Below are 23,253 nucleotides of genomic sequence, written 5' to 3' on the forward strand. Positions count from 1 at the left end.
TCTCAGAGCCACACCTCCACCTGCATTGTTTTGCTTTTTAATTACCAACAATGTAGCATGTGCTGCTTATCAGATTTATCCCAGATCCTCTATTGCTCTGATATAACTAACATAAAGTTTTAAAGAGAGCGGAGACCTGCAACAATACGACTTGACCAACACAATGAATACGAAAGTAAGACTTGCTCCTGCAGGACCAGTGGAGCCAGAGAAGTAGAGGCAGACAGACATGCTCACGGAGATAATGTGGATTCCAACTAGCCACCTGTCCTTGGAAACTTTAAGATCTGCCACCTTTCCACATTTTACACAATCTACTTTAATATGTGCAACAACTGAGAAAAAATTTGACAAGAATCACAGCTCGTCTTTTCTCCGTTGGTTTACTAAAGCTCCTTCTGTGTGTGTTTGTGTGTGTGTGTGTGTGTGTGTGTGTGTGACAAGAATCTTGTGAGAGGTTTAAAAAAAAATTCTGTGCTTGTAAAATATGTACAGTAAATGTATGTGGTGACAAAACTACATACATTATATAACCGTTTAGTACAGAGTTGGAAGGTTAAACCTTTCCCTGTGTGTGTGTGTTTGTGTGTGTGTGCGTAGGAGAATGGTGCATACCAGAAATACCAGAGGGGGCATGCTTCTTTATTAACCTCAGTCAGACCTCCAGGATGGGCATAAACAGACTATGTTTCTCTCATATACACTGGCCTCTGGGTACAACAATACAAAGTCTTGTTTCATTACGGTTTGGAACAAACCTCTCTCAAGGCTCAGGCACTACTTCAGACAAGCTTTTATTATGAACAAAGAAAACGCTGTATGTTCATACTTTCTCTTTCAAGTGATTAGACATGGCTCTGGTCTAGTTTGTAAAATATGATGCAAAACGTTTATATGTGGTGAAAGTGAAAACTATTGTTCACAGGGGGAGCCTTGGTATTGAGTGCTTAAAATACAAACCAAGTGTTCTAACTAGGTACGGTACATATAGAGCTTACATAGCATTGTTCTGTATTGTTAACATTCCACTGTATGGCAGTGTTTGCAATCGCTCACCTGTTCGTCATCCTCCACGACCACAAGGGTCAATTTGCTCTTCTTGAAATCTAGTCGGGTGATTTTGGGCCTAAAGCAAAAAAAGGAATTATTAAAACTCTTTTATAAAGTATTGAAATAAACATTTCAGTTAATGAGGTTGTGAGCAAATTTACCAGAAGAAGAGGCCGATCTTTGTTTCTCCTTCAAACACCAGAACTCCAGTGGGTGTCAGACCCAGACTGTACTCATTACCGTCTCTCGCCTGCAGGACAGAAGGGTAGGAAAAGAAAATAATCAATCTTTAAACCACAGAGGCTGTGATCTGCTGTGGACTGTTTTCTAAGATTCAGTCAGGTCGACTAGTCTTAATTTAAATTTAGAATTATCCCTGATTATGACACTATCACCTATTCATTCCAATTCCATTATGTTATGAAGGTCAATCCCTGTTTCAGATCTCAGCTGTGCTATTGATCAACTCCATGTATGTGCATCTACGTGAAAACTGGTTATAAAGTCCATGCTAGTGAGACGGTCACTTACCTGGACCATGTGCATGTCCACTCCATACATTTCAAGCCACTTTGCTTTGTTCAGGTAGTTGATCTCAGCCTGGGCCGGAGTCTGACCTCTGAAGGAGAGGAGGGAAAACAGAGCAGATTAAAAAAAAAGAGAAGGAGAAGCGAATTTTCAATTGCAGAAGATGGAAAAAGAAAAAAATAAACACGTGGAAAACTCATCAACGCAATGTACACAGGAGATCAAGTCCCAAACCAGATGATCACACTACAAGTTCACCAGCTGCCTCCTCTTCCAAATAACGTTGACAGCAGGATCTGTATTAGCATTTAAGCGATTTGATTGGCTAGTGCCTGTGCTAAAGAATTAGTTTGAACATGATTCGATTAGCTGGAGCCTCCGCTGCCAGCTGAGAGGTTGAGCTCGACTCAGTTTCTTATTCACGCTGTGCAAGCAACGCAACACAATGGAACCACAATTCAGATCGGCAATGCGTGACGTCACCTACTCAAAGTGAATGAGCAGCAATTCAGGATCTGCTTTAGATCCCTTTTCATTAATATTAGGTTTAATTGACTGCCCACTCATACAGGACTTTAGTTATAGTGAAAAGCTTACCTGCACTCTTTCCATGCGTTAAATATAGCCAGCTCCACGTCCTCTGTTTGGTCGGGGACGAAGCGAAATTCTGTCACCAGGTCAGCATTGTGTTCTAATGGGTCACAGTCACCTAGCTCAGCTGAAAACACACAAACACAAATAATAAGAATAAAGTTATAATAATAAAATAAAATAGAAATACTTCATGGACTGAATTATAGTGTACAGTCTTATCTAATGAACTGTAACAGAGTACAGTTCAACTAAAGACTAAACTAATTCTTTTAAAAAATCTGTTTATTGTTGTTAAATGTTAATAAAACCCTCACTTTCAACCTCTGGGAGAAAAACCTGTGTCTTATACTGCGGTTGTTGGAAATAGGAATCCTAATGGACAAAATGACAAACCCTCCCTTTATTTCCCAGTGCACAAAACTCTGTGTAGCTTCAGGTCAGGGACTGATGTCTCTGGACAAGAGGCCACAGAGGCCACAGATTTTATCAGAGGAAAAAGCTAAATCAAAAGGGAGGGCTGGAGAGGCAAAAAACATAAATCTCCACGAGATAAGAATGAGAATAGTATGTTGAAAACAAGACAATGGGGAAAACCGTATCTCTGTTGTGTGGAGAAATTGGACAGAGACTGAGATGTCTTGGTTCTGATGGCTTCAGTAGATAGGAGACACGAGGCCTCGCTGGGAGCTCTTCGCTGTTTAGTCAACCCAGATGTGAGCAAGGATTCAGGACACAGAGGAGGGAAAAAAGGTAATTTCATTCTCTCCCTGTCCCAGTAAATGTCAGTGGACTAACAACATAATTCTGAGAAAAAAGGGAAGACAAAGGGAGAAAGCTCAACTGAGGGAAAGAGAGAAGACAGAAAGCGTACTGGATTAGGGGGCCTCTGAAGAGGATGGAGCACTAATGAGCTGGCATTTACCCCACAGTGACTGAGTGAGTGTGTGTGTGTGTGAGTGTGTGTGTGTGTCTCTCCACGGGTTTGTGCACGCAATCCCATTTCATAAAATCTCTACTGACTCATGCTTTGTTCCTCTGATGCAGGACTCTTTATGTGGCTCTGGCAGGTATATTCCTCATTTAGCAGTAAATTATGTATACTGTTATAGTAAGTCCTATCAATATCTGCCACAACAATGCTTTTTCAATATAATGTAGGCCTGTGTAGCGGAGAGGAGACTAATAGTTGAGACTATTCCTGCTTTTATACACAGGTTTGACTGACACCATTCAAAAAATAGATAAGGAACAAACAATGGGATGTATAAAGATGAAAATGGTAGAATTGGATGGAAGAATTTTACTATCCTATGAAAAGTACAACAACTTGATTATTAAAATATAAATAATTTATTTAAGTCACGGTCACACGATTAAGTATCCCGTCATTTTCAGAAAGAAAAACCCAAATACACCTTTTCCTGGTAGCAGCTGCTCATTTCCTTTTAAAATGTTATATAATCAATACTCGCTGCCACTAGATGTCACACTGAAACAAATATCTCTTAACAAAACAAATCCTTTGTTTGCTTCACTGTTCTCAACAAGATGTGGCCTGTACAATCTATGTGTGTTGATGAGCACAACGAGAGCAGCTTCTAACACAACATCATCAGCATCGTTCTAAGATGTTGTGTGATAATAATATGAATAATAACAAATCTCTGTAGTACAGCAGGCAGTGTCCAGCTGCCAGGTTCTACTCACGTTCATATATTAAAAAAAAACTAAATGAGGCAAAATCTCAATGATTAAGTTCTTTTGAAAGTCTGAGTTTAATCCCCCCTCTTAATGTTGTATGGGAAATCACTTCACAGCCACATATGTCAGCAATTTCATTCTCCACCACTCCATCTAAAGCTACATCCCTCCTCTGATTTGCAATCGTATTGTAGCGCGGAGGTTTGTGTGCCTCAGTGACGGGAGCATCACTCACAGCCGATGGGGATTCACATCGACAGCATGACTGGTTTGAAAAAGATCAAGGGAAACTCCTGGGGAGCAACAACACAAGACTCCAATCCCACAATTGGACTTGAGAGAGCGCATGGATCTGATTGGTGGGCACCTTGGTTATACACAGCTCACATGAGAAGTGGGGAACGTCATTTTTATCAGCTCAAAGCTACAAAGTATACGGGAAGGGCCTGGGAGTGGTGTGTGTCGGGCGTGTGGGAGGGATATAACAGATTCAAGGTATGCGAACAAAAACAAACTAGTTCTTAGAAAAAGGGGAAAGGTTCAGTGCAGATGGAAAAACTTCTTGGATTACAAGCATATTCAATCTTTAAACTGTCAAACTGTCTGTCAATCAATCAATAAATCAAATATTTGTTGTATAGCCCGTTTTCATAAATCTCAATTCGTCTCATAGGGTTTATCAACAAGAGGAAGGGGAAAAACTACACCCCAAAAAACTGAGAGCGCGTGTGTGACCCATACCACACTAACTGGTGCTCTACTTTGTCTTGACAGGCATTTTGGGGCTCAGAACAGCAAAGCCAGCAGACGTCTCAGCTGTGTACTGCAGCTCGCACCGCAATAAAACACGACACTTGGAACGGCAGGTGAGGCAGAGGTGATTCCAATTACCAAAACAGAGCTGGAGAGGATCCAGGAGACCTGCTGAGCTTACCCTGTAACGAGAAGGAAGCCAACTCCACCGCTGTTTCAAAGGAGCATTCGAGCCTGAAAACACAGACACACGTAAAGTCAGTCACAGATTAAAATTAGGAAACGCTGACACAGGCCACCAGCATTCCCCTCTGACCGTCACTGGGACCCACTGGACTCTGCCACTTCCCATTAGTCATCAGCCTGGATACACACTCAGCATGTGTTCAACAAAACAGGGAGCAGATACCGAGAACTTCAAAATGAAACATGAGAAGTTCTGAGTCATTTTTTTTTACCTACAGCTTCATGTTTCAAGTTGTTTACACTTTAGTTAAATAGAATTACTAATGCACACCACAATATAACACAACTGTCAGCATGACTTAATCTAAGAACTGGCTACAGAGGTGTCTAAGATACTGTCACGTATACAATGACACCACCATAATATTGTGTGAGTTGTATGAGGTGATAATTACTTACTTGCCACTGAGGATGTCTTGCTTTAATTGTAACACAAATAGGTATCTGAAAGTAAAGCACAACAATACACTTGAATATAGGGATGGAATTTCACTTAATTTGACAGTTTTATGGGATATGATAGAAAAACATTGATCATGTTGAATCCTGCACAATGTGACCTTTGTTGACTGTATGAATCGAGACCTGATTGCCTTAACGTTGATGTCAACAGAAGATCCTGACCTTTGACTTAAGAAACAACCTCAACCAGAGGGGGAGGAACAAGTCAAAGGTATGAACAGAGAGATCCGCTTCCCATTGGGCTGCATATTACAAACCAACCTTTGTGTTGTGTACCATGCTCTGAGCATCAAAGTGTGACAATACTGTTAGAAGTTTGTGTCTCGTTCCTCGTTGTCAGAGTGGGTTTGCAAAACTGCCACGACAGATCTGAGTGAATTAATTTAAAGCTCAGTCACTGACATTCAGTGAGGAAGTGCTGCTCCATGGATGGTTCATCCAAACACACTGACTCTTGAAGGTTTGTACACAAGAGAGAAAGGGTGCTACAGTAGACAGTTTAGATCTGAATGTCTGAACTTACCTGGTGAGCTCCTCGTGCAGGTTGTTGGGTTCTGAGGAGTAAAACTTCACTCTCAAGTGAAGGCAGTATGGTGGACCGACTGTAGAACAGATGAATTATCAGTTTTAACAAAGCAATAAGCAACCATGAAGTTATAGTAACCAGTAACAGGATGAAGAGAAATTGACGAATACATATAGATGATATAAAAATTGATTGATTGCAAGTAATTATGTATGTTTGGGGAAGATAAATAAAAAGGTAGAGTCCAGTGTTTACTTACTTTTCACTTGCTTTTTGATACTTTTCGTTACATCGAGCCAATGCTGAAACAACACGAAGGTTAACAATTAAAAAAGCACAATATCATCAGAAAGGTGTAGATACTATCAAACATTTTCAATTATTATGGCAGGTTGGTCATAATTTAATGGATATTAACATACATACATATATATATATATATATATATATATATATATATATATATATATATATATATATATATGTCTGCCAAAGAAAACACAACATCTTCAAAAAGAAAATGATATAATTATTACCAAACAGTTACACTGCATTTATTTTATGAATAAAAAAAAAAGAAGAAGAGTAGTTCAGTTAATGAAACGTTTAAAATCAGGAAGGTCCTGGAAGACGTGTGCAGATATACAGACAGACACAGTAATTCTTCTTGGTTCTGGTTTTATGAGGCATGAACAATGTCAAGGAGAGTCAGGGGTGGTTGTGTGGTTGTGTGTGTGTGTGTGTGTGTGTGTGTGTGTGTGTGTGTGTGTGTGTGTGTGTGTGTGTGTGTGTGTGTGTGTGTGTGTGTGTGTCAAAGTTAGAAAAAGATAACAGGGGAAAACGCACACTCTAGTCTACTCTCCCCCACATTCCTTATTTCAGCCCTCTCTCTCTCTCTCTCTCGGACTTCATACGCTCTCCCACTCTTTTTCTCTCTGGCTCCACTCCTCTCCTCTTTGTCCTTCCCTTCTGCTTCATCTTCACTCCCACTGGCCCTGCGTCCTTCCATGGCCTTCACAGAGGATCAGTGTGAAGGAAGCAGACCAGTGACTTTAAACACTTTGTCTTAGCGCACGGCCTGACTCCCAAAAGATTCCCATAACCAATCCCTTTAGCCCATTCACGGAGAGGGAAAGTCCCTGTCTCAAGCTTCTCACCAAGTGGGTGAATGGTGGACTGACACTTGAAGTCTGGCTAAGAAGTGGCTGCCTGAAGAACTTAGTGAAGCATTCAATAATAACTTAACTCCAACGACAGATCATTTCACTAAAGTAGATGAGAATGTGATGTTTCACCCTGTTTTTTTTTAATAGCATCAAATAACTAAATTAAAACCAAACTTATGAGAAAAATGACCACTTAATATATAATTTAACATTATTTTGAGATAAATGTATCTGACATGTACTTTGACTTTATATCTTTTACCCAAGTCCAATCCACTAACATGGAGGAGATGAGGGTTTTGACCAATTCTGCAGCCAGATACTACAAGGGGACTAAAAAAACGTTGGCTTCACTTTTCAACCCAACATACTATGGCATAAAAAATAAAGAGTGTAGGAAAACAACGGTGCATCTCCAGTCTTACCGGCACTTGTGCGGAGTCCATGAAGCGCAGTCCGAAGTAGTCCTTCTCTACGATGTCCAGATGATACATGATCTGGTCAAACAGCTCCTCACCTTTGGCTTTTTTCTGAGCAGAGAAACACACAAACAAACAGAGGACTTAGAGATCTGATGGACAAATTGCCTCCAGAGTCGTGGACAAAAACTCAGTTTGAACTGGAGATATTAAAGGACAATTCACAGTCATGCATTCAGTCAACACAAATAACTTGTTGAGGAAGTTGAGATGATTCTCAGGTTGGTTAATATATCAACCATCTGTGGTCGTAAAGAAACTGGCATCCGAAACCTTAAGGTTACATCACAACAAAAGAATGTTCATCATGTTTACAGTTTTAGATGCTTAACATTCTTCTGAGAGAATAATATCCAGAAGGTTCATTGGATAAATAAATCTAATACATTTGCAATTTTTATGATTTCTGTTCTGTTAAATAATGAAACAGATTCATGTCAATTTATCTGTTGATTACCTTTTTAATTAATAGTCTTTAAAAATACAGACATAAGGGGATTGAGGGGGAGGGGGGGCGGCTTGGAAAATTGTCATTTATTTTCATTTTCTTAATTATTTTCTATTTACTGTACCCACATGCCCACATTCTGTTGTTTGATTTCCCTTTTCTGTCGTGTCTGAGCAGTTCTGTATGTTTTGTGTTATGAGAAAATTTTATAAAAATATTATAAATAAAAAAAAAATACAGACATAAACAGAAGTTCACAAGAACAACAGTTCCTTTCAAAGTGGTTTGAGCTTTCTCTCTTGACCCGCTCCAAAATACTGTTTGGAGATTCTGATTTGTGTTTTATGGATTTGAATTGAGACAAGAAAATATTAACATGAAGTATGTGAATAGGTGTTGCCCTTTCTGACAAAGCCGTACCAGTCACTGCCTGTGCTCGGCCTGGAACAGGGAGATCTGCCTCTCACACACAGACACACACACACACACAGACACACAACTTCTAAACCCCACCATGAGGCACAGCGACAGGGTTGCCACAGTAACTGGGGTTGAAGTGCCCCAGACGCCAGGAGCAGGGGGGGGGGGGGGGGGCGGCTGGGTCGGCTGAACACATCATGTGATCATCTGGCTCTGTGAAAAAGGTGCCGTCCAAGATCAGCCAGCAGCTGTAATTCTCCCCCCAAAAAATTGAAATCCTTAACTATATTTGTTGTAAATTAACCAAATATACAGCAGAAGTACTTCCACACAAGTACTACAGTATCAAACAAATAGAATATTCACTGTCACAGTTTTTCACAGGACTTTATTTTCTCTCATTGGAGAGACACAACATCCACAGCATTTAGCCAATCTATCAATCAAGTGAGAGGCCTGCTGAGGGTAACAGGTAACCAGTAAAGCACTGAAGCAGGACCAGAGAAACATGAATAAAAACCAGTCACGCCATTCACGTACTGTCAGGTGAATGAAAACAAAGATTTCAATTTTGTCAATAGAGAAATTAATCATTCAGAAACAAACTGCGTTGAATATGTAGTGTCTGAAAAGAAGCAAAAACATGGATGAGTAAAGGGAGGAGACAACAGGTGCCCTTGGCGTTTCCCTGGGTCTCCTCAGACAAACACGCACACACACACTCACACACACTCGGACACACACTCGGACACACACTCGGACACACACTCGGACACACACTCGGACACACACTCGGACACACACTCGGACACACATGCCCGCCCCAAGAGAGCTGCTGGGCAGAGTAGGGAGGCTGGCCCCATGCTAGCTGGCATTGCTGAGGAGGCATACCGCACCCCGACGGTACCCAGGGAGAGAGAGTACAAAGGACTCATTGTGTGTTTATGTGTGTGTGTGTGTGTGTGTGTGTTTTATAGTTCTTGCAGTATTGTTTGGCTGTTTGCAGTCGTTCCACCTGCCTTTGAGGACAGAGCTCTCTCTCTCAGACAGTGTTGTAATGTTAATGTTACAATTGAGCTGATTCCCTTATCTGTACTCAACAAAACAGCCGGTGTTCTAACACATCCATTAAAGCAAAGCCTCATCACACCATTCCACAACGGTAGAGGACTCAGGGATTTTAAGAGAAAGAAGGATTCAGTTGGGTGGATATTTCTTTTACCTGACTCTCCTCTAAAAGATCAGATCCGGTGTCTTGAAAGTATATTAGTTTCACTTAATTAAAACTGCAATCTTCTTTTCCCAGAAGTCACTTCTTCTTCTTCACCATTACAAAACAGCAGCTGTGTTTTACTGCCAACAGCAAGAAACTGCTTTTAAAGAGGCAAAGAAGAAGTGATTTCCGGCAGTGTGGCGTTTAGCCAGAGCGAGCTACAAGGTCCACAAACTGGCAATATTTCACTCTGGAAGTCCCACAGGTAAAATGTTATAATATTGTTCAAAACTAAAACTAGATAATAAACTAAATGACAAAAAAAACTACTTTACGGCATTTATCATCTGCATGCATTTGTTTACAACAATAAAATCAGTTCCATACAGGGTTGGCTGATAAAATACATTATGTCAATTTATTTTAAATCTATACCCTTATAGGTATCGGAATCTATAAACAGAAGAGAAAAATTATGACTCTTTACATAAATAAATAAAAAATTTGCTTCCCCTTTTTTAAAGGCAACAAATCTATCAACGAGAGAAAATGAAGGAGGTGACGGCGACTACATTTACATGGACAGCAATATTCAGTCCTCTGACCATATTCTCAATTAGATATTATTCTCATTATGACATTTACACGAGTTGCTAATAGAATATTACATAGATTTTCCTGTTTACATGTAAGAGAGCTGAGTCTGATTATGACATGTAAGCTTTACATTCAAATAACTGTTCACACTCAACAGGACATGTGTTGTTAAGTAGTTAGTTAAGTGGCTTAATACTGATGTAACAAAAAGCTGTGAAAACTCAAATAGGACATTTTAATGTGATTAGGACGTATCCATGTCTTCGTACTGCGACTGAGGTAATGTCTTAATTTGATTATTGTGTATTCCGAGAATTACCTTATTGGGATTAAGGTAATGCTGTTTACATCACAGTGTCTTATCCAGACTATTTCCTTAATCGGGACAATATCGCAATATTGGTGTTTCCTGTAAATGTGTCTAATGTCTAACTAGGCTAGTGAGTGGGGGACAGAGGAAAAAAAACAGGCCTGTAAATACATAAAAACCAAAGAATGTGGGTCCGTGTGGTTTGATGTGTGGACATGGATGCTGCAGCACAGTGGTAACCCTGGGAGAAAGCTTTGGGTGGCCTTACATACCAGGAACTCCGACAGCTGGAGAGCCACAGTGAGTGAATGACTGTGATTGTGGCTGTGTGTATTTACAACCACTTCAACACACAGAAAGAAAACACAAACTGCACCATTTAGCAGTGGCGCTCATCCACATTTCTGCCACCAAATCGAAACAACAACTTTGTAGCTGCAGGACAACACAACATGATACCAGAGTACAACAAAGGGAGGATTATAGTCTGTTTTTTAATTGACAAACCAAAGTGTGTTTGTGTGTTTTATATTGCATAACACCTACTGCACAATATCAATAAAACTGTACTCTACACTGAGAGCCGAGTCAGACCATTGGCAGCTTGTGCTCTAAGAACTTTTTCTCACAGACTGTCAGGCTGATTCACTGATAGTGGGAAGCTACTATGTTTCCCTGCAGACTTTCCCAACTTCGATCTTCACTTTTAGAAGTTTTGACCAAATGTTCCCACAGTTCCCCGTTATCATCTTAAACCAGAAGCAGTCATGTTTACTCTTTCGCATTTCTCCCATAGTTGCTGCTGCTGTCGTTAGATATCTAGAGTAAAATGTAAAACATTTAAACAAAGCAGGGCTCCTAACTGCTGTGTTATTCTTATTTCCTTATCACTTAGAGAGTTGGATGATAAGACACAAGTGTTTGCAGAAGCTACCTATATCGGGGGGAGGGGGAAAAACAAAAGGAAGCTCATTTTTAAAGCAAAACCAAAATGGCCAGAACTCTGCTGGAATGCATCCAGCTCGATACAACAACTTTCTTCAGGTGCATGATGCCTGGGGATTTTTAAACCGGGAAAGTAAACTTATGCTTGATTAACTCCATCAGCAAAATAGGTAATAAAAAAACAACAACTAATAAAGCAAACTGCAATTAAAGATGCAAAAGCTTCCTTCTTTTCTTACTTGATTTTAATTAACTACTTATAATTCCAGATGGTGACTTCACAACCTTTAAAACGCACGTTACCTGTGGTGTTCCACAAGGGTCAATTTGAGGCCCAATTTATATTATCTATTACATCTATGTATATGCTTCCTCTTGGCCAAATCATCATATGCCACAACTTCTGCTTCCATTGCTCAGCAGATGACACACAGATATGGCTGGGTAGGCCTAGTTGCTGTGCTGGACTGTCTAAATGATGTCAACAGCTGGATGGCACAAAACTACTTGCAACTCGACGACTCAAAGTCAGAAATTATATCATTCAATCCACCGAACCCCGTCAATCACATTGAATTTAGCCTTGGTGCCTGGTTAAGGGTTGGGGTTAACTCGTAACCACATATTAAAGAAGTAGTCCAGTCCTGCTTCCTATAAATCAGAACCTTCTCTTAAAATACTTTCACACCCGGACTTGGAAAAAGTAATTCATGCAGTATTTTTCTCTAGACCGGTCGACTGTAACTCCCTCCTCTCAGGCAGAAGCCAAACGTCACTCTCCTAGTTCAGAACGCAGCAGCTCGGCTTCTCACTGGTCTTAAAAAAGGCAACATCACTTCACTCAAATCCTTGCTTCTCTTCATTGGCTCCCTGTGCGTTTTAGAATTGATTTTAAGACTTTACTGATCACTTATAAAGCACACCAGGGTCTGACCCCAAGCTACTGTTGACCCCTTATGTGCCTGCACACAGCCTTAGATCCTCAGGTGGAGCCCTGCTCGCTGTTCCAAAGTCGAGGTTGAAAACTAAAAGGTGGCCCCTCGGCTTTGGAACAGCCTACCTGAGGAGATAAGGCTCACAGAGCCAGTGACTTTAAATCACTTCTTAAAACCAACTTTTATAGACTTGCTTTTATGTGATGTGATGTTTTTACAGTTTTATTTTCACCTTTTATTTTACTTACTCACTTATTTTTATGGTCATATTACTGCTTTTATGTGTTCAAGTTTTTATTTCCTTCCCTTGCTTTGTTGTCGAAAGCGCTTTGTAAACTCTGTTTTTAAAAGGTGCTATATAAATAAAGTTGATTATTTATTATTTTATAGCCTTGTAAAACTTCCAGTGATTATTTCTGCTCGACTACAAACAAAAGAGCAAGTGAGTGGAAGACAAAAGGTATAGAACAGTCCAAGCAGATAACAATCCAACGGAACAGAGAATACAAACAAAATCTGAACTTTCTATGAACATGATACTGAGCTCACAGGAAGTCTGACTTGTGTTGTTGTGTATTTTTGTGCATTTTTCTTTTTAAACAGTAAAAACAGATACGGTAATAGTGAGGAACAGTGTTCTTTTCAGCAGGTCCCTGGGAATATAGGCCCCACTGTTAGATTTACGGATGGTACAAGTCAAGAAGGACAGTTAGAAACCAGGCTGGCCTCACTGGAATGCTGTGGGTCGGAAAGAAGGAATCCCAGTGTAGTATTAAAATAAAGAGAAATATTTACTCCCTTACTTTAAAATTAAAGTTACTCAATTGCTACATAAGTTGAATCTTGTTTTCTCTAAGTATAGTCTGAAAAAACTAAGTAGATCAGCATAAGAAAGAGGAGGAGGACAGGAAAGGAAGGACAGATGGGAGTCAGTGGTGGGAACAGAGACGTTCTGCTCTGTGTCCACTGGATGAGACCAACGTGTCACATGATGCGGTCATGTGATTATGTGTGTTCTCAAGAGAGGATCATGGAATTACAGGTGATCAGGAACACTACCACACACACACCAACACTACATGGGCTTAAAAGGATTGTTCTTCTGACACAAACACACAATTGTCACTGTTACACCTCCAGTGCTTTTGTTCTCGAGGTTTCACATGAGTACTGTTTGTTATCTGTCTTCTTGTCTTCTTAACAATAGCAGAAAACTATACAGTGGACACATTCCTTGTAAATCATGTATTCTTTAGTTCATGTGTGATCTCGTTCTCTCAATGTATTCTTCCAACACACTTGCTGCCAAGATTAAAAACTTCAGTAAAAAGTGAATGATCAGGGTTTTAACTTAAGATATTTTTAACACCTAATGAAATAATATTAAGATCTTTCTCAAGTTTGACACCTGAGAAGGAATATCTGAATCACCTAATTACTAACACTTTCCAACAATTAAAGATAATGGGAATAGAGAGAATAAACCTCCAAACACAAAGTTATCTTTAAAACACATTTTTAAGTAACACAGGTTGCTGTAAATGAATATTAACATAAATAAACAGACATGAACATATTAATAACTGGCTGGTCATATGTTCATGTCCTTGGATATTTAAAATTACAAAATATCATTAATTATATACATTAATTTCAGACTTTTTTAGACCCCACGGAAACACCGAAGATTAAGAGCGCACAAAAGTAGAAATCCCAGCATCGCTCCTTACCGGCAGCTCGACACTGACGTCCGTCCCGTCCAGTAAGGACACACGGCAGGTGATGATGGACTTTGCGTCCCCTGCAGCAGGGATGTGTGTGATGGCTCGCTGAGCCTCCCTTAACCGGGCTTTCTCTGCATGCTTCCGGATGGAGCGTCGCCCCAGCGTCCTGCGCAGGAAACTCAGCATGATGGGGGAGAGGGAGGGTCACAGTACCACACCTGTGAGGCAATGGAGGACAGATGGGAAATATGTGAGGAAGTAGACAATTTGAGTATTTGGAAACTGAACGTGGCTTCAGAAATGTTTTATAAATTTAATTTTACACTATGCTCACTATCATTTTTGTGTGTAAGCATTTAAACTTCCTATCCTGATATCATTGTCCAGATAAGACGTTTTTTTGTAGAGACCTTATTTTACTAGCTGGAGTACTCTATGAGGAACTGGGACACATGTATTTATCATGTATACTGGGATATAACCAGATTTCTCAATGTTCCATGCAAACCGCATAAGCCTGATAACTGGGAAACTAATGAACATGTAAACAAAGTCACATATTAGCTGAAATGTGCTTAAAGTGACGGTAAACAAGATGTACAGTAAAGTTTAAAGTTGACTGTCAGAAGCTAAACAGTTAGAAATATGATATCAAACTACGTGTGTGACTTCTTAAACATTAACTTTGCTGAGGAGAAGGTAAATAATAAATAATGTACAGCCGGTTAATTTAATTGTGAGTCTCTAAAATCTGTTTGTCGCACAGTAAACGCTTGATTATCAAAAGTAAGAGGTAAACACGATTAGTCGAAGGAGTCAGATAACGGGACTTAAACGTTAACTTGATTTCTCATCAGATAGAAAACCCCCGCACGGTGATGGACGGAGCTTAGCGCGCTACCAACATCAAATACACAACTGTGAAAATATACAAACAAACACAACAAAAAAAACACGCAACACAACTGCTGCGATATAAGAACAAACTTCACAACACAACCATTAGCTTGTTTTCCCAAGTTCCAGGCCCGAGGTACCTGGTGCAGGGAGAAAAGCAACAGGTGTGCGTTCGATTTGTCGCACGGGCTCACCGGCACCGGGCGCGCCGATTACTTTACGACTCCGCCCGTGCGAGGGTGTCCCCCGCTCGACAAAACAAACGCCGCCTTCAGCTCCCGGGCGCTGGATAATAGGACGGACACTTGCTGCGGGTTAGGGTTAGGATGAGCGGGTACTTACCGCGTCGTGCTCGCACCAGTTCACCGGAAAACCATCACAGGAGCTAAGCACCGAGCCGGGACGCCTCCATGTTGTTCGAAGTGCGCTCGCGACCCTGTTTCTCGTGTTCGCTGCGGCTCGTCACCGCTGCGGGGTCATTTCCTCCCGACAACAAGTAGGGGGCGGAGCTCTTCACCGGATGTGACCTCACCGCAAAGCCCCCCTTAACACAACCTCATTAGCATATTTTAAAGAGACACGTTTTTAAGGGTTGGCGTCAAATTACTAATATCTTTTTCTAAATCAGGAAAAACACCAAATGTTTTTTGTGTGTTATTTTTGACATTAGCTGCTAATATTATCATTTTAATGATTATTGTCATTTGTTATCCGCACGTATATAGGGTCCTCTACACACATATAAAGCCAAGTTTATTCATAATTATACATTAATTCGATGCTGTTTGATGTGATTTAAATCTTCAAAAGTAAACAAAAGTGGCAATTGTATTAATATTTTTAGAGATTTCAATCATACTACGCGAACATGATCACTTGACAACAGCACCCCCCTCTGGTGAGTTTGGGAATAATGGTTTGGCAAATGTTGCCAGAGCCAAACTGGGGTTTTGATTTCAATAACAGTGTGTGTACAAATGCACAAAGATTCATTTAAATGCAAATATACTTCAAACTAAATATATGTCTTCCAAGTAAGTTTCCTTCAATAAATGTTTGTTATGACTTGTTCGTCTATTGTACTTCTGTCCGTCCTGGAGAGGGAACCCTCACATGTGGCTACCTGAGGTTTCTTTGGTAGTTTATCATTAATTCAGTTCAATATTTTATTTCATGAAAAAATATATCTATGCCTTTAAATCTAAGCAAATTGAAAGCATTGTCAACAATAAATCAAAAACTGTTACCAAAATGTCACTTTACTGCCTAAACATATAAGAAAGGTCACTTCTGTACTACTTTTAAATTCCTTCTTAAAACGTTCTTTTAAAAATCGCTTTTAATCACTTTATTAAAATGTATATTCATTATGTAATCATTATTTGTATAGCACTTTGTTTAAAGTTACAAAGTGCTATAGAAGTGTTGTTTTTTTCATACTATTAATGTTAAAAATGTGCTTACACTAGTAATTTACTCAAAATACAGTGAGGCTACTTCATGTTAGTATATGACCCAGCTGTACTGTGTAAAAATACATCATTCTATCAAATCCTCTAACAATGTAATACATCCTAAAGGTTGAAACCCATGCAACAAGGAGGAGAAGATATTTATTCAGCAATTTCCCCTGGAAATCAAACTTTTGCAAGAACTTCTCTACAACTCTCTTCCATTTCCTTTTTGTTGCTTCCTTGTCTCGGTGGGTTTGTAATTTTTCTTCAGAGGCTGTTGATTCAGAAATGTAACATTTCAGTTAACTCATTTAAATACTATCTTCTCTCGATGGTAAAAACCACACAATTAGAAAAAAAGTAAACCCAGGTGATTCTTCTCGAGCTCTTCAGCTGTGCTGCGTCTCTCCTGCGCTCTGCAGCATTGCCCAACCTCACTTTTTCAGTGTGGAGAAGCAAGGTGATCTGAGGCCACGTCTCCATGCTTTGACAGACAAGCTTTAATTGTTCACAATCAAGCTTATAGACATGTCCAAAGCGCCGTTAAATCATAATACCAGAAAGAAACAAGCAACTGAGGACAAAGGATTTTATGACACAGGTAAGGAGTTAAACCAAAGGTATAATACGGTAAAACATTTCTCATTATTCTGTGTTCCATTATATATACACTCGCTGTTATAGATTATGTTTCAAATAAAACAGAAGATTTTTTGAAATAGCAGTCTTCAAACACACACCATCTTGTGTCACATTTGAATCATTCAAAAAAGGGAGATGGGGAGAAAAACAAAATCCAAAAATCAAATAAAAACAAAATCTTTCTGCTCACAAATGATTTTCCCTTTTATTTTAAAGATTTTTTTTTCATATACAACATTGTATTTACATCTAGTATTATTTACACAAAATTAACAAGTGGCACTGTGTAGTTAGGAGTTCTTTTTCTGCTTCCCTACAGGTGTCTTTATTTTCAAAACAAAAAGAAAAATGATAAATTAAAAGAAAAAAACAACAACTCATCAACAACTCATTTTAACAATGCTTTATGTCTCCAACTTTTTAGTTTTTTTTCTGGTTTATTTCAGTAGCACTACCTGCCACTAAGCCTCCTACAAAGTGCTGTCCTTTCCCTACCCGACTAGAACTGTTTTTTTTTTTTCATCTTTACAAAAATACAACTAACCCAACCGAGCCCTTCCCGTGTCCGGTACCCTCCAAAACTACATTTGATCAGTACCCTAAACGCACAGACAGTACCGAGGATGAGTCAACATCCAAACACCTTGAACACAGACGCCTCATTGTTGGACATTTTGTGCAGATGGAAAATCTAGCCGCCCCCGACTCATCCATTAAGAACTTTTTCACTGCGGTGCCAATTCTTCTGAGCTGTAACCGAAGAGTGGATTGATTCTGATTCGATCAGCCCAGTCTCCGGGTACCACACAAAAAAAAAAAAAAATGATGGAATTGAGCCACTAGAGGCTAAATCGTTTTTTTTTTCTTCTTTCGATTAAAAGCTCCGGCACGTAGCGATCCACGATGTAGAACCAGTTATTCAGCCATTAGCCTCAGCTTGTCCTCCTGTGGAAGACGAGCTGCTTGAAACTGCTTCTACTGAACCCCGTGCTCATCTGCTCAGATGTGTCACTCGCCTGGAGGCCGTGCAGAGAGAGGGATCCGTGTGTAATGATCCAAAAACAGAGAGGGCTGCATCTAGGCGGGGGGGGGGACACAATGAGAAGAATGGACCGCGGATGTTGAGTGGGCTGTGCAAAAATGACTGATGTTGACCGACGGGGAGTTTTCTTTTTTGGAGAGTGTCGCAATACAGGAGAGGTTTCTTTTTGAAAATAGAGGAAAGCAGCTTTTAAATGCTCTTATTCCCACCTCGAGATGTGGCAGGAGCAGGACTCAGCTGGTTTAAAAAAGGGGAGGTACGAGCACAGTTTTGAAATTTAGGCTCAAACAAGATATGACTCTTCGCCAAGGCTCTTTGCATTTGTCTAAAAAAACTTGAGATCAGGTTTAGTTTAGGTTTATGGCTTTATGGCACAACCTTTCATTCCAGTTAACGAACAAGCAGGCGTAGACCAGACAGCGGATAAACTATATTTCATGAATGGGAGAGAAAGAGAGATAGAGGTTGAATACGCACTCACACACACACACACACACGCACACACACACACGCACACACACACACGCACACAGCAGTAGGTTTTTCCAGCAGAGTCCATTGTAGGAGCCAATGACAGCAGGAACTGAAGCAGTGGATAAGAAAAAATATCTCCAATTATAAAGAGGCTCAAACTCCGATCCATCCCGATAAAACACATTGACAGCTCAACCCGTCCTAGGACAATTAAAAAAAGACTCAACGAGCAACTTGATGCTGGGTTCTGTGAATTAGAAATACAAGTCGTCACTTATCAATCATCACACGTCATTCGCCTAAAAACAACAGGTGCCTTGAAACTGATGAAGTACCACTGTGAAAGGTCAGTATTTAAAATAAAAGGTAAAGTACTGGGTAACTGATCCGTTTGTGTTGCTTCATTGAACCGTCGCAGACACACACAGTCACAGAGACACACACGTTGAGATCAGATTCGGTTGTGAGCTCAGCCATGTTGACCTCCCCCCCCCCCCCCCCCCCCAGTGGAGCTTAGCAAAAAAACAAGGTTCTCCATTAGGACATTAAACAAATAGTTAGTCTTACTGGGTTTAATGACAATCGCTCGTAGAGAGCAGTGAGTCATCAGCGAGAGCAGGTCTGTGGGTTTGCTCTGCTCTACAGGTTTCAAAGTCTTGGTCTCTGGATGTGGAAAAAAAAAAAGGGGGGAGGCCAATGGAGGGTGCCGCTGAGGTTTCAGGTTCTGCCACACAAAAGGTTGAGATCAGTTCCCTGTCAGCTCACCAAGAAAACGCTTTCTGAGAAGAAGAAAACTGGGGAAGGATTTTGAAGAAAGAACTGACCTCAGAATCGTTTCTTAGCTTAATCAGGAAAATAGCTTCGATTGTGACCGTGTGTCTGCTGGGGCCTCTCTCTCTGGGAGACACCATCTTGTGTTAACACCAAGGGGGTTCAATAGATATCATGAAGTAATCGATCGATGCTCAACATTTTAAATTTTCCAGCTCAGCGTACAGTCTGAGCTGTGACTGGTACGAGAGTGACAGGGAGGCGCCCAGGAGACTCGGGCCCTGAGGATTGTAAACCAGCTCTACTCCTCACTGCACCAAACACCGGCCACTTCAGAGCACACGCGAGGCTGTCAGCTCAAAACACAACACAAAGAGAACCAGGGAACCGACTCTCCGCGGAACGAGAGGTGAGTCCGTCCGTCCCAAACTCAGGTGAGAGAAAGCCGAGAAAGATTAAAAAAAAAAACATAAAAACAATAGCACAATAAATTAAATCACTGTTGTTTTTTTCTCCACAAAAAAAGTTTAAAAAAAAAAAATGAAATAAAGAAGTAGTTAGAAGAAGAGGAATCACTTTACTACCTAAGATTTAATCAGGAAAAAGCGTGAAGCCGTAGACTCGTACAAACAAAACATACAACTTTTTTTGTTCAGTGGACAGGGTTTGACACAAACTAAAACACAATAAATACTCTTTCTGAAGAACAAAAGATAAGGTTTATCTCTTCATCAGCTAAAAGGACACTAAAAAAAAAGGCAGGTCCGTCTGGCAGACTCGCTGAGAAGGGGACAGGGCGACCCTTTAGGAACCAATGAAAAGAGGAGAAACGGGCAGGGGGGGGGGCTTCCATCCATGGGGGGGGGGGGGCGGCCCTTCCCCTTCATACTTATGGCACTACAGCAACTCCCCGTCCACATTTTACTCTCTCGTACTTGTACCTTCTCGTTCTTTGTATACTTTTTTTCTCCATACCCTGAACAGACAATACTCCCTAATGGTACCTAGTCAACACAGCTGGATTTCTTTTTTTAAAAACTCTAACATGTCCATGATTTTCACGTTTTGTTTGTTTGTCCTTTTTTTTTGTTGTTGTTCATTTTAAATCAGCATAAAGTGCAACAGTGCTTTTTGTTCTCCACTCCGACCACCTGCAGGCCTGGTGACCCCCTGGCGCCCCCTGGAGGTCAAAACGTCACAGGTTAGCAGGATCGGCGTCAGGGTTCGCGCTGGTCTCGCTGGTCACGCTGGTCACGCTGGTGGCGCTCGCAACGCTCGGCTCCTCCAATTCCTCCTCCTCCTCTTCTTCCTCCTCCTCCTCCTCCTCCTCCCCATCTTCTGTCACTTCACCCACGTCCAGCACCTCCACCTCCTCGTCATCGTCGTCCTCTTCGTCCAGCTCTCCCTCCAGCAGCTCCACCCCGGCCTCCTCGTCCTCCTCCGTCGCTGCCGTCTCGTCCATCTCCTCGGCCGCTCTCTGCTGCTCCCCCCCCCTCTCGTCAGTCACCCTCTCCCTCTGCAGGTAGACGGCGGTCATGAGTGGTTTGACCAGACCTTCCTCGTAGACCTTCAGGATGGCCTCGCACACGAAGCGGTACTGACTCTGTCGAGAGAGAGAGAACGAGAGATGATGTGAAGCTGGTGTGTGTGTGAAGTGAGAGCTGAGAGCAGCCGGACACACAAACAGTTGTGTCTACATACGGGTGTTTGTATCATCATGGCCCTCTGGTCTCTCATAGTCCGGACGATGTCTACTGGGTACACTGGTTGACCGCACTCCATTAGACACAATGCCGTCTCCATTGTGATGAGAACCCCCGTCCGACCGATTCCAGCACTGGGAAAAAAAAGCAGCCACAGAAATGGATGTTTAGTTGGAAAGTTAGTGAGAGATTAAGTTTCTTTGTGTTGTATCTAATAACGTAAAGGACAGATTGACTTCACTGTACCTGCAGTGCACGACCATGGGCTGGTCCTGTCCAGCTCGTTTGGTCCGCACCAGCGACACGAAGTCCAGGAAATCAGTGGAATCATCGGGAACGCCGTGGTCCGGCCACGCCAGGTACTGGATCTGAGTCAGCTCTCTCTCCTCCTCGCTCTGCTCACACACACACACACACACACACACACACACACACACAGACGGAGAAATCCAATGACTTCAATTTTCATTTCTAATTCTAACTCTAGTTGCTCTCAGGCTCACACACTGAACTCTGGATAATATCCTGAAGTTATCCAGAGGTGAAAACGTGAGGGTCCAGCAAGTGACAACGTTTCTCACACGCAACAGATGAAAAACAAAAAAACTAAGAATTCAAATATCTCAGGATGAAAAACAGGAGTCAGACCGAAGACCCCGAAGATAATGTCAACGAGATTTGTTGAGCTGTTGGCGATAAGGGCCGAGGTCGATAAACAGAACCAGGTGTTTCTCCACATCTGTAACACGTTGCATCCTGCCTCCTGAATGCTCCACCCCCCCCCCCCCCCCCCCCCCCATCACCCCTCACCTCAACAATCCAAGGCCTTCGAAAACAATCTGAGGATATTCTGTTGCCTCAGTCAAGACCTAGGCATATGAGGGAATAGACTGTTCTAACACTGTATTTCACGTGGGCGACCTCCCGGCTTGTTTCATTGAGCTCCGTGTCTCAGGGAGGAGGCGGCACGGCACCTTGTTTGTGTGATTATGGCCTTTGACCACGTTATGAAACCGGTTGTGTGAATAACAAACAGTGGTTTTATTCTTTCCATGCCGCCGGACCACTTGGTGATTCACGTCCCTGCTTCCCATCTCAGGAAACTCCCCATGATAATATGTTTAGGGAATAAAGACAAGGCACACTTCCTCTTGTGTTCAATCCAAAATAAGAGAAGAAGAAATCTGACAAGATGTAGAACAACTGTAGCAAGATAATGTCACACGCACGCGCGCGCACACACACACACACACACACACACACACACACACACACACACACACACACACACACACACACACACACACACACACACACACACACACACACACACACACACACACACACACACACACACACACACACACACACACACACACACACACACACACACACCTTCTTCTGACCACAGTTTCCCCTCTTTAATATACTGCCTTGCTGCGTCGTCATGGTAACACATCTATCTCCATAGCAACGCTCACAGGCAGAGGAGCATGCTAATTGGCTCGTCAAACAGTCGTGAACTCAAAAGGTCGGGATGCCAGGGCAACACGCGGGGACGTGATGAGGAAACACAGGACGCACATAATGAGGCAGCAGCACCAACACTTCCTACTGTTGTGTATGTTCATTTATAATGAGCTGCTATTTTAAATGTACATGTTCACTTGTGTTCGTTTACAGCAAAGACTCAGACACAAAGATGAATTAAGCTGAACTTGTAATCCCACAAAAACAAATATATGAGCCGTCAGTCTCGAGGGAACAACATGAAAGAACGACTGAGAGCATCAAACACACACTCTGCGTTTCTCAACTATCCCTGTCCCACTCTCTGTTGTGTTTCTCTTGCACTTTCCCCGCTGCATCTCTACATCGGTGTGTGACTGACTGACTGACTGGGTTGGTTGGGTTGTCTTGGCAACCCGGATCCCAGTACGTGGCCCGCATGTGAGCAGCAGGAGCCAGAAAAAGAACAGCCCACATCGCTCACTATGGCAACACACCTCCTCCAGGGGGCCCTCGGCGGCTCATCCTTTCCCGAGACTCCCCGTGCCTCTCGTGTGATTGGACCCCGGGTCCTTCTCTTTCCTGTCCTAACCTGCTCTGCTCGCCCTCCCACTGCCTCCTCCTCCCTCTGTCTTTCTCCCCTTCTTACCCCCCCGGACATTAT

General features: G+C 41.7%; 2 protein-coding genes across 5 annotated transcripts in view; both read right to left on the reverse strand.

Annotated features, from left to right (window-relative positions):
* epb41l5 (erythrocyte membrane protein band 4.1 like 5) overlaps positions 1 to 15,490 on the reverse strand; it is a 32,193-nt gene extending 16,703 nt beyond the window's left edge. For all 3 annotated transcript variants that reach the window (XM_053439584.1, XM_053439585.1, XM_053439583.1), the window contains exons 1-11: positions 15,337 to 15,490; positions 14,104 to 14,315; positions 7,452 to 7,556; positions 6,120 to 6,162; positions 5,858 to 5,936; positions 5,272 to 5,316; positions 4,808 to 4,860; positions 2,176 to 2,296; positions 1,582 to 1,669; positions 1,212 to 1,300; positions 1,057 to 1,126 (exon numbers count right to left, since the gene is read on the reverse strand). In XM_053439584.1, coding sequence (XP_053295559.1) covers positions 1,057 to 1,126; positions 1,212 to 1,300; positions 1,582 to 1,669; positions 2,176 to 2,296; positions 4,808 to 4,860; positions 5,272 to 5,316; positions 5,858 to 5,936; positions 6,120 to 6,162; positions 7,452 to 7,556; positions 14,104 to 14,283 — 873 coding nt within the window. In that variant the 5' untranslated portion in view covers positions 14,284 to 14,315; positions 15,337 to 15,490. The remainder of the gene's footprint in view (positions 1 to 1,056; positions 1,127 to 1,211; positions 1,301 to 1,581; positions 1,670 to 2,175; positions 2,297 to 4,807; positions 4,861 to 5,271; positions 5,317 to 5,857; positions 5,937 to 6,119; positions 6,163 to 7,451; positions 7,557 to 14,103; positions 14,316 to 15,336) is intronic.
* A 1,533-nt stretch (positions 15,491 to 17,023) lies between these two features.
* ptpn4a (protein tyrosine phosphatase non-receptor type 4a) overlaps positions 17,024 to 23,253 on the reverse strand; it is a 57,353-nt gene continuing 51,123 nt past the window's right edge. For both annotated transcript variants that reach the window (XM_053439749.1, XM_053439750.1), the window contains exons 25-27: positions 21,327 to 21,475; positions 21,079 to 21,214; positions 17,024 to 20,980 (exon numbers count right to left, since the gene is read on the reverse strand). In XM_053439749.1, coding sequence (XP_053295724.1) covers positions 20,573 to 20,980; positions 21,079 to 21,214; positions 21,327 to 21,475 — 693 coding nt within the window. In that variant the 3' untranslated portion in view covers positions 17,024 to 20,572. The remainder of the gene's footprint in view (positions 20,981 to 21,078; positions 21,215 to 21,326; positions 21,476 to 23,253) is intronic.

This window comes from Pleuronectes platessa, chromosome 14 (genome assembly GCF_947347685.1).
Source record: "Pleuronectes platessa chromosome 14, fPlePla1.1, whole genome shotgun sequence".
Lineage (NCBI taxonomy): Eukaryota > Metazoa > Chordata > Actinopteri > Pleuronectiformes > Pleuronectidae > Pleuronectes > Pleuronectes platessa.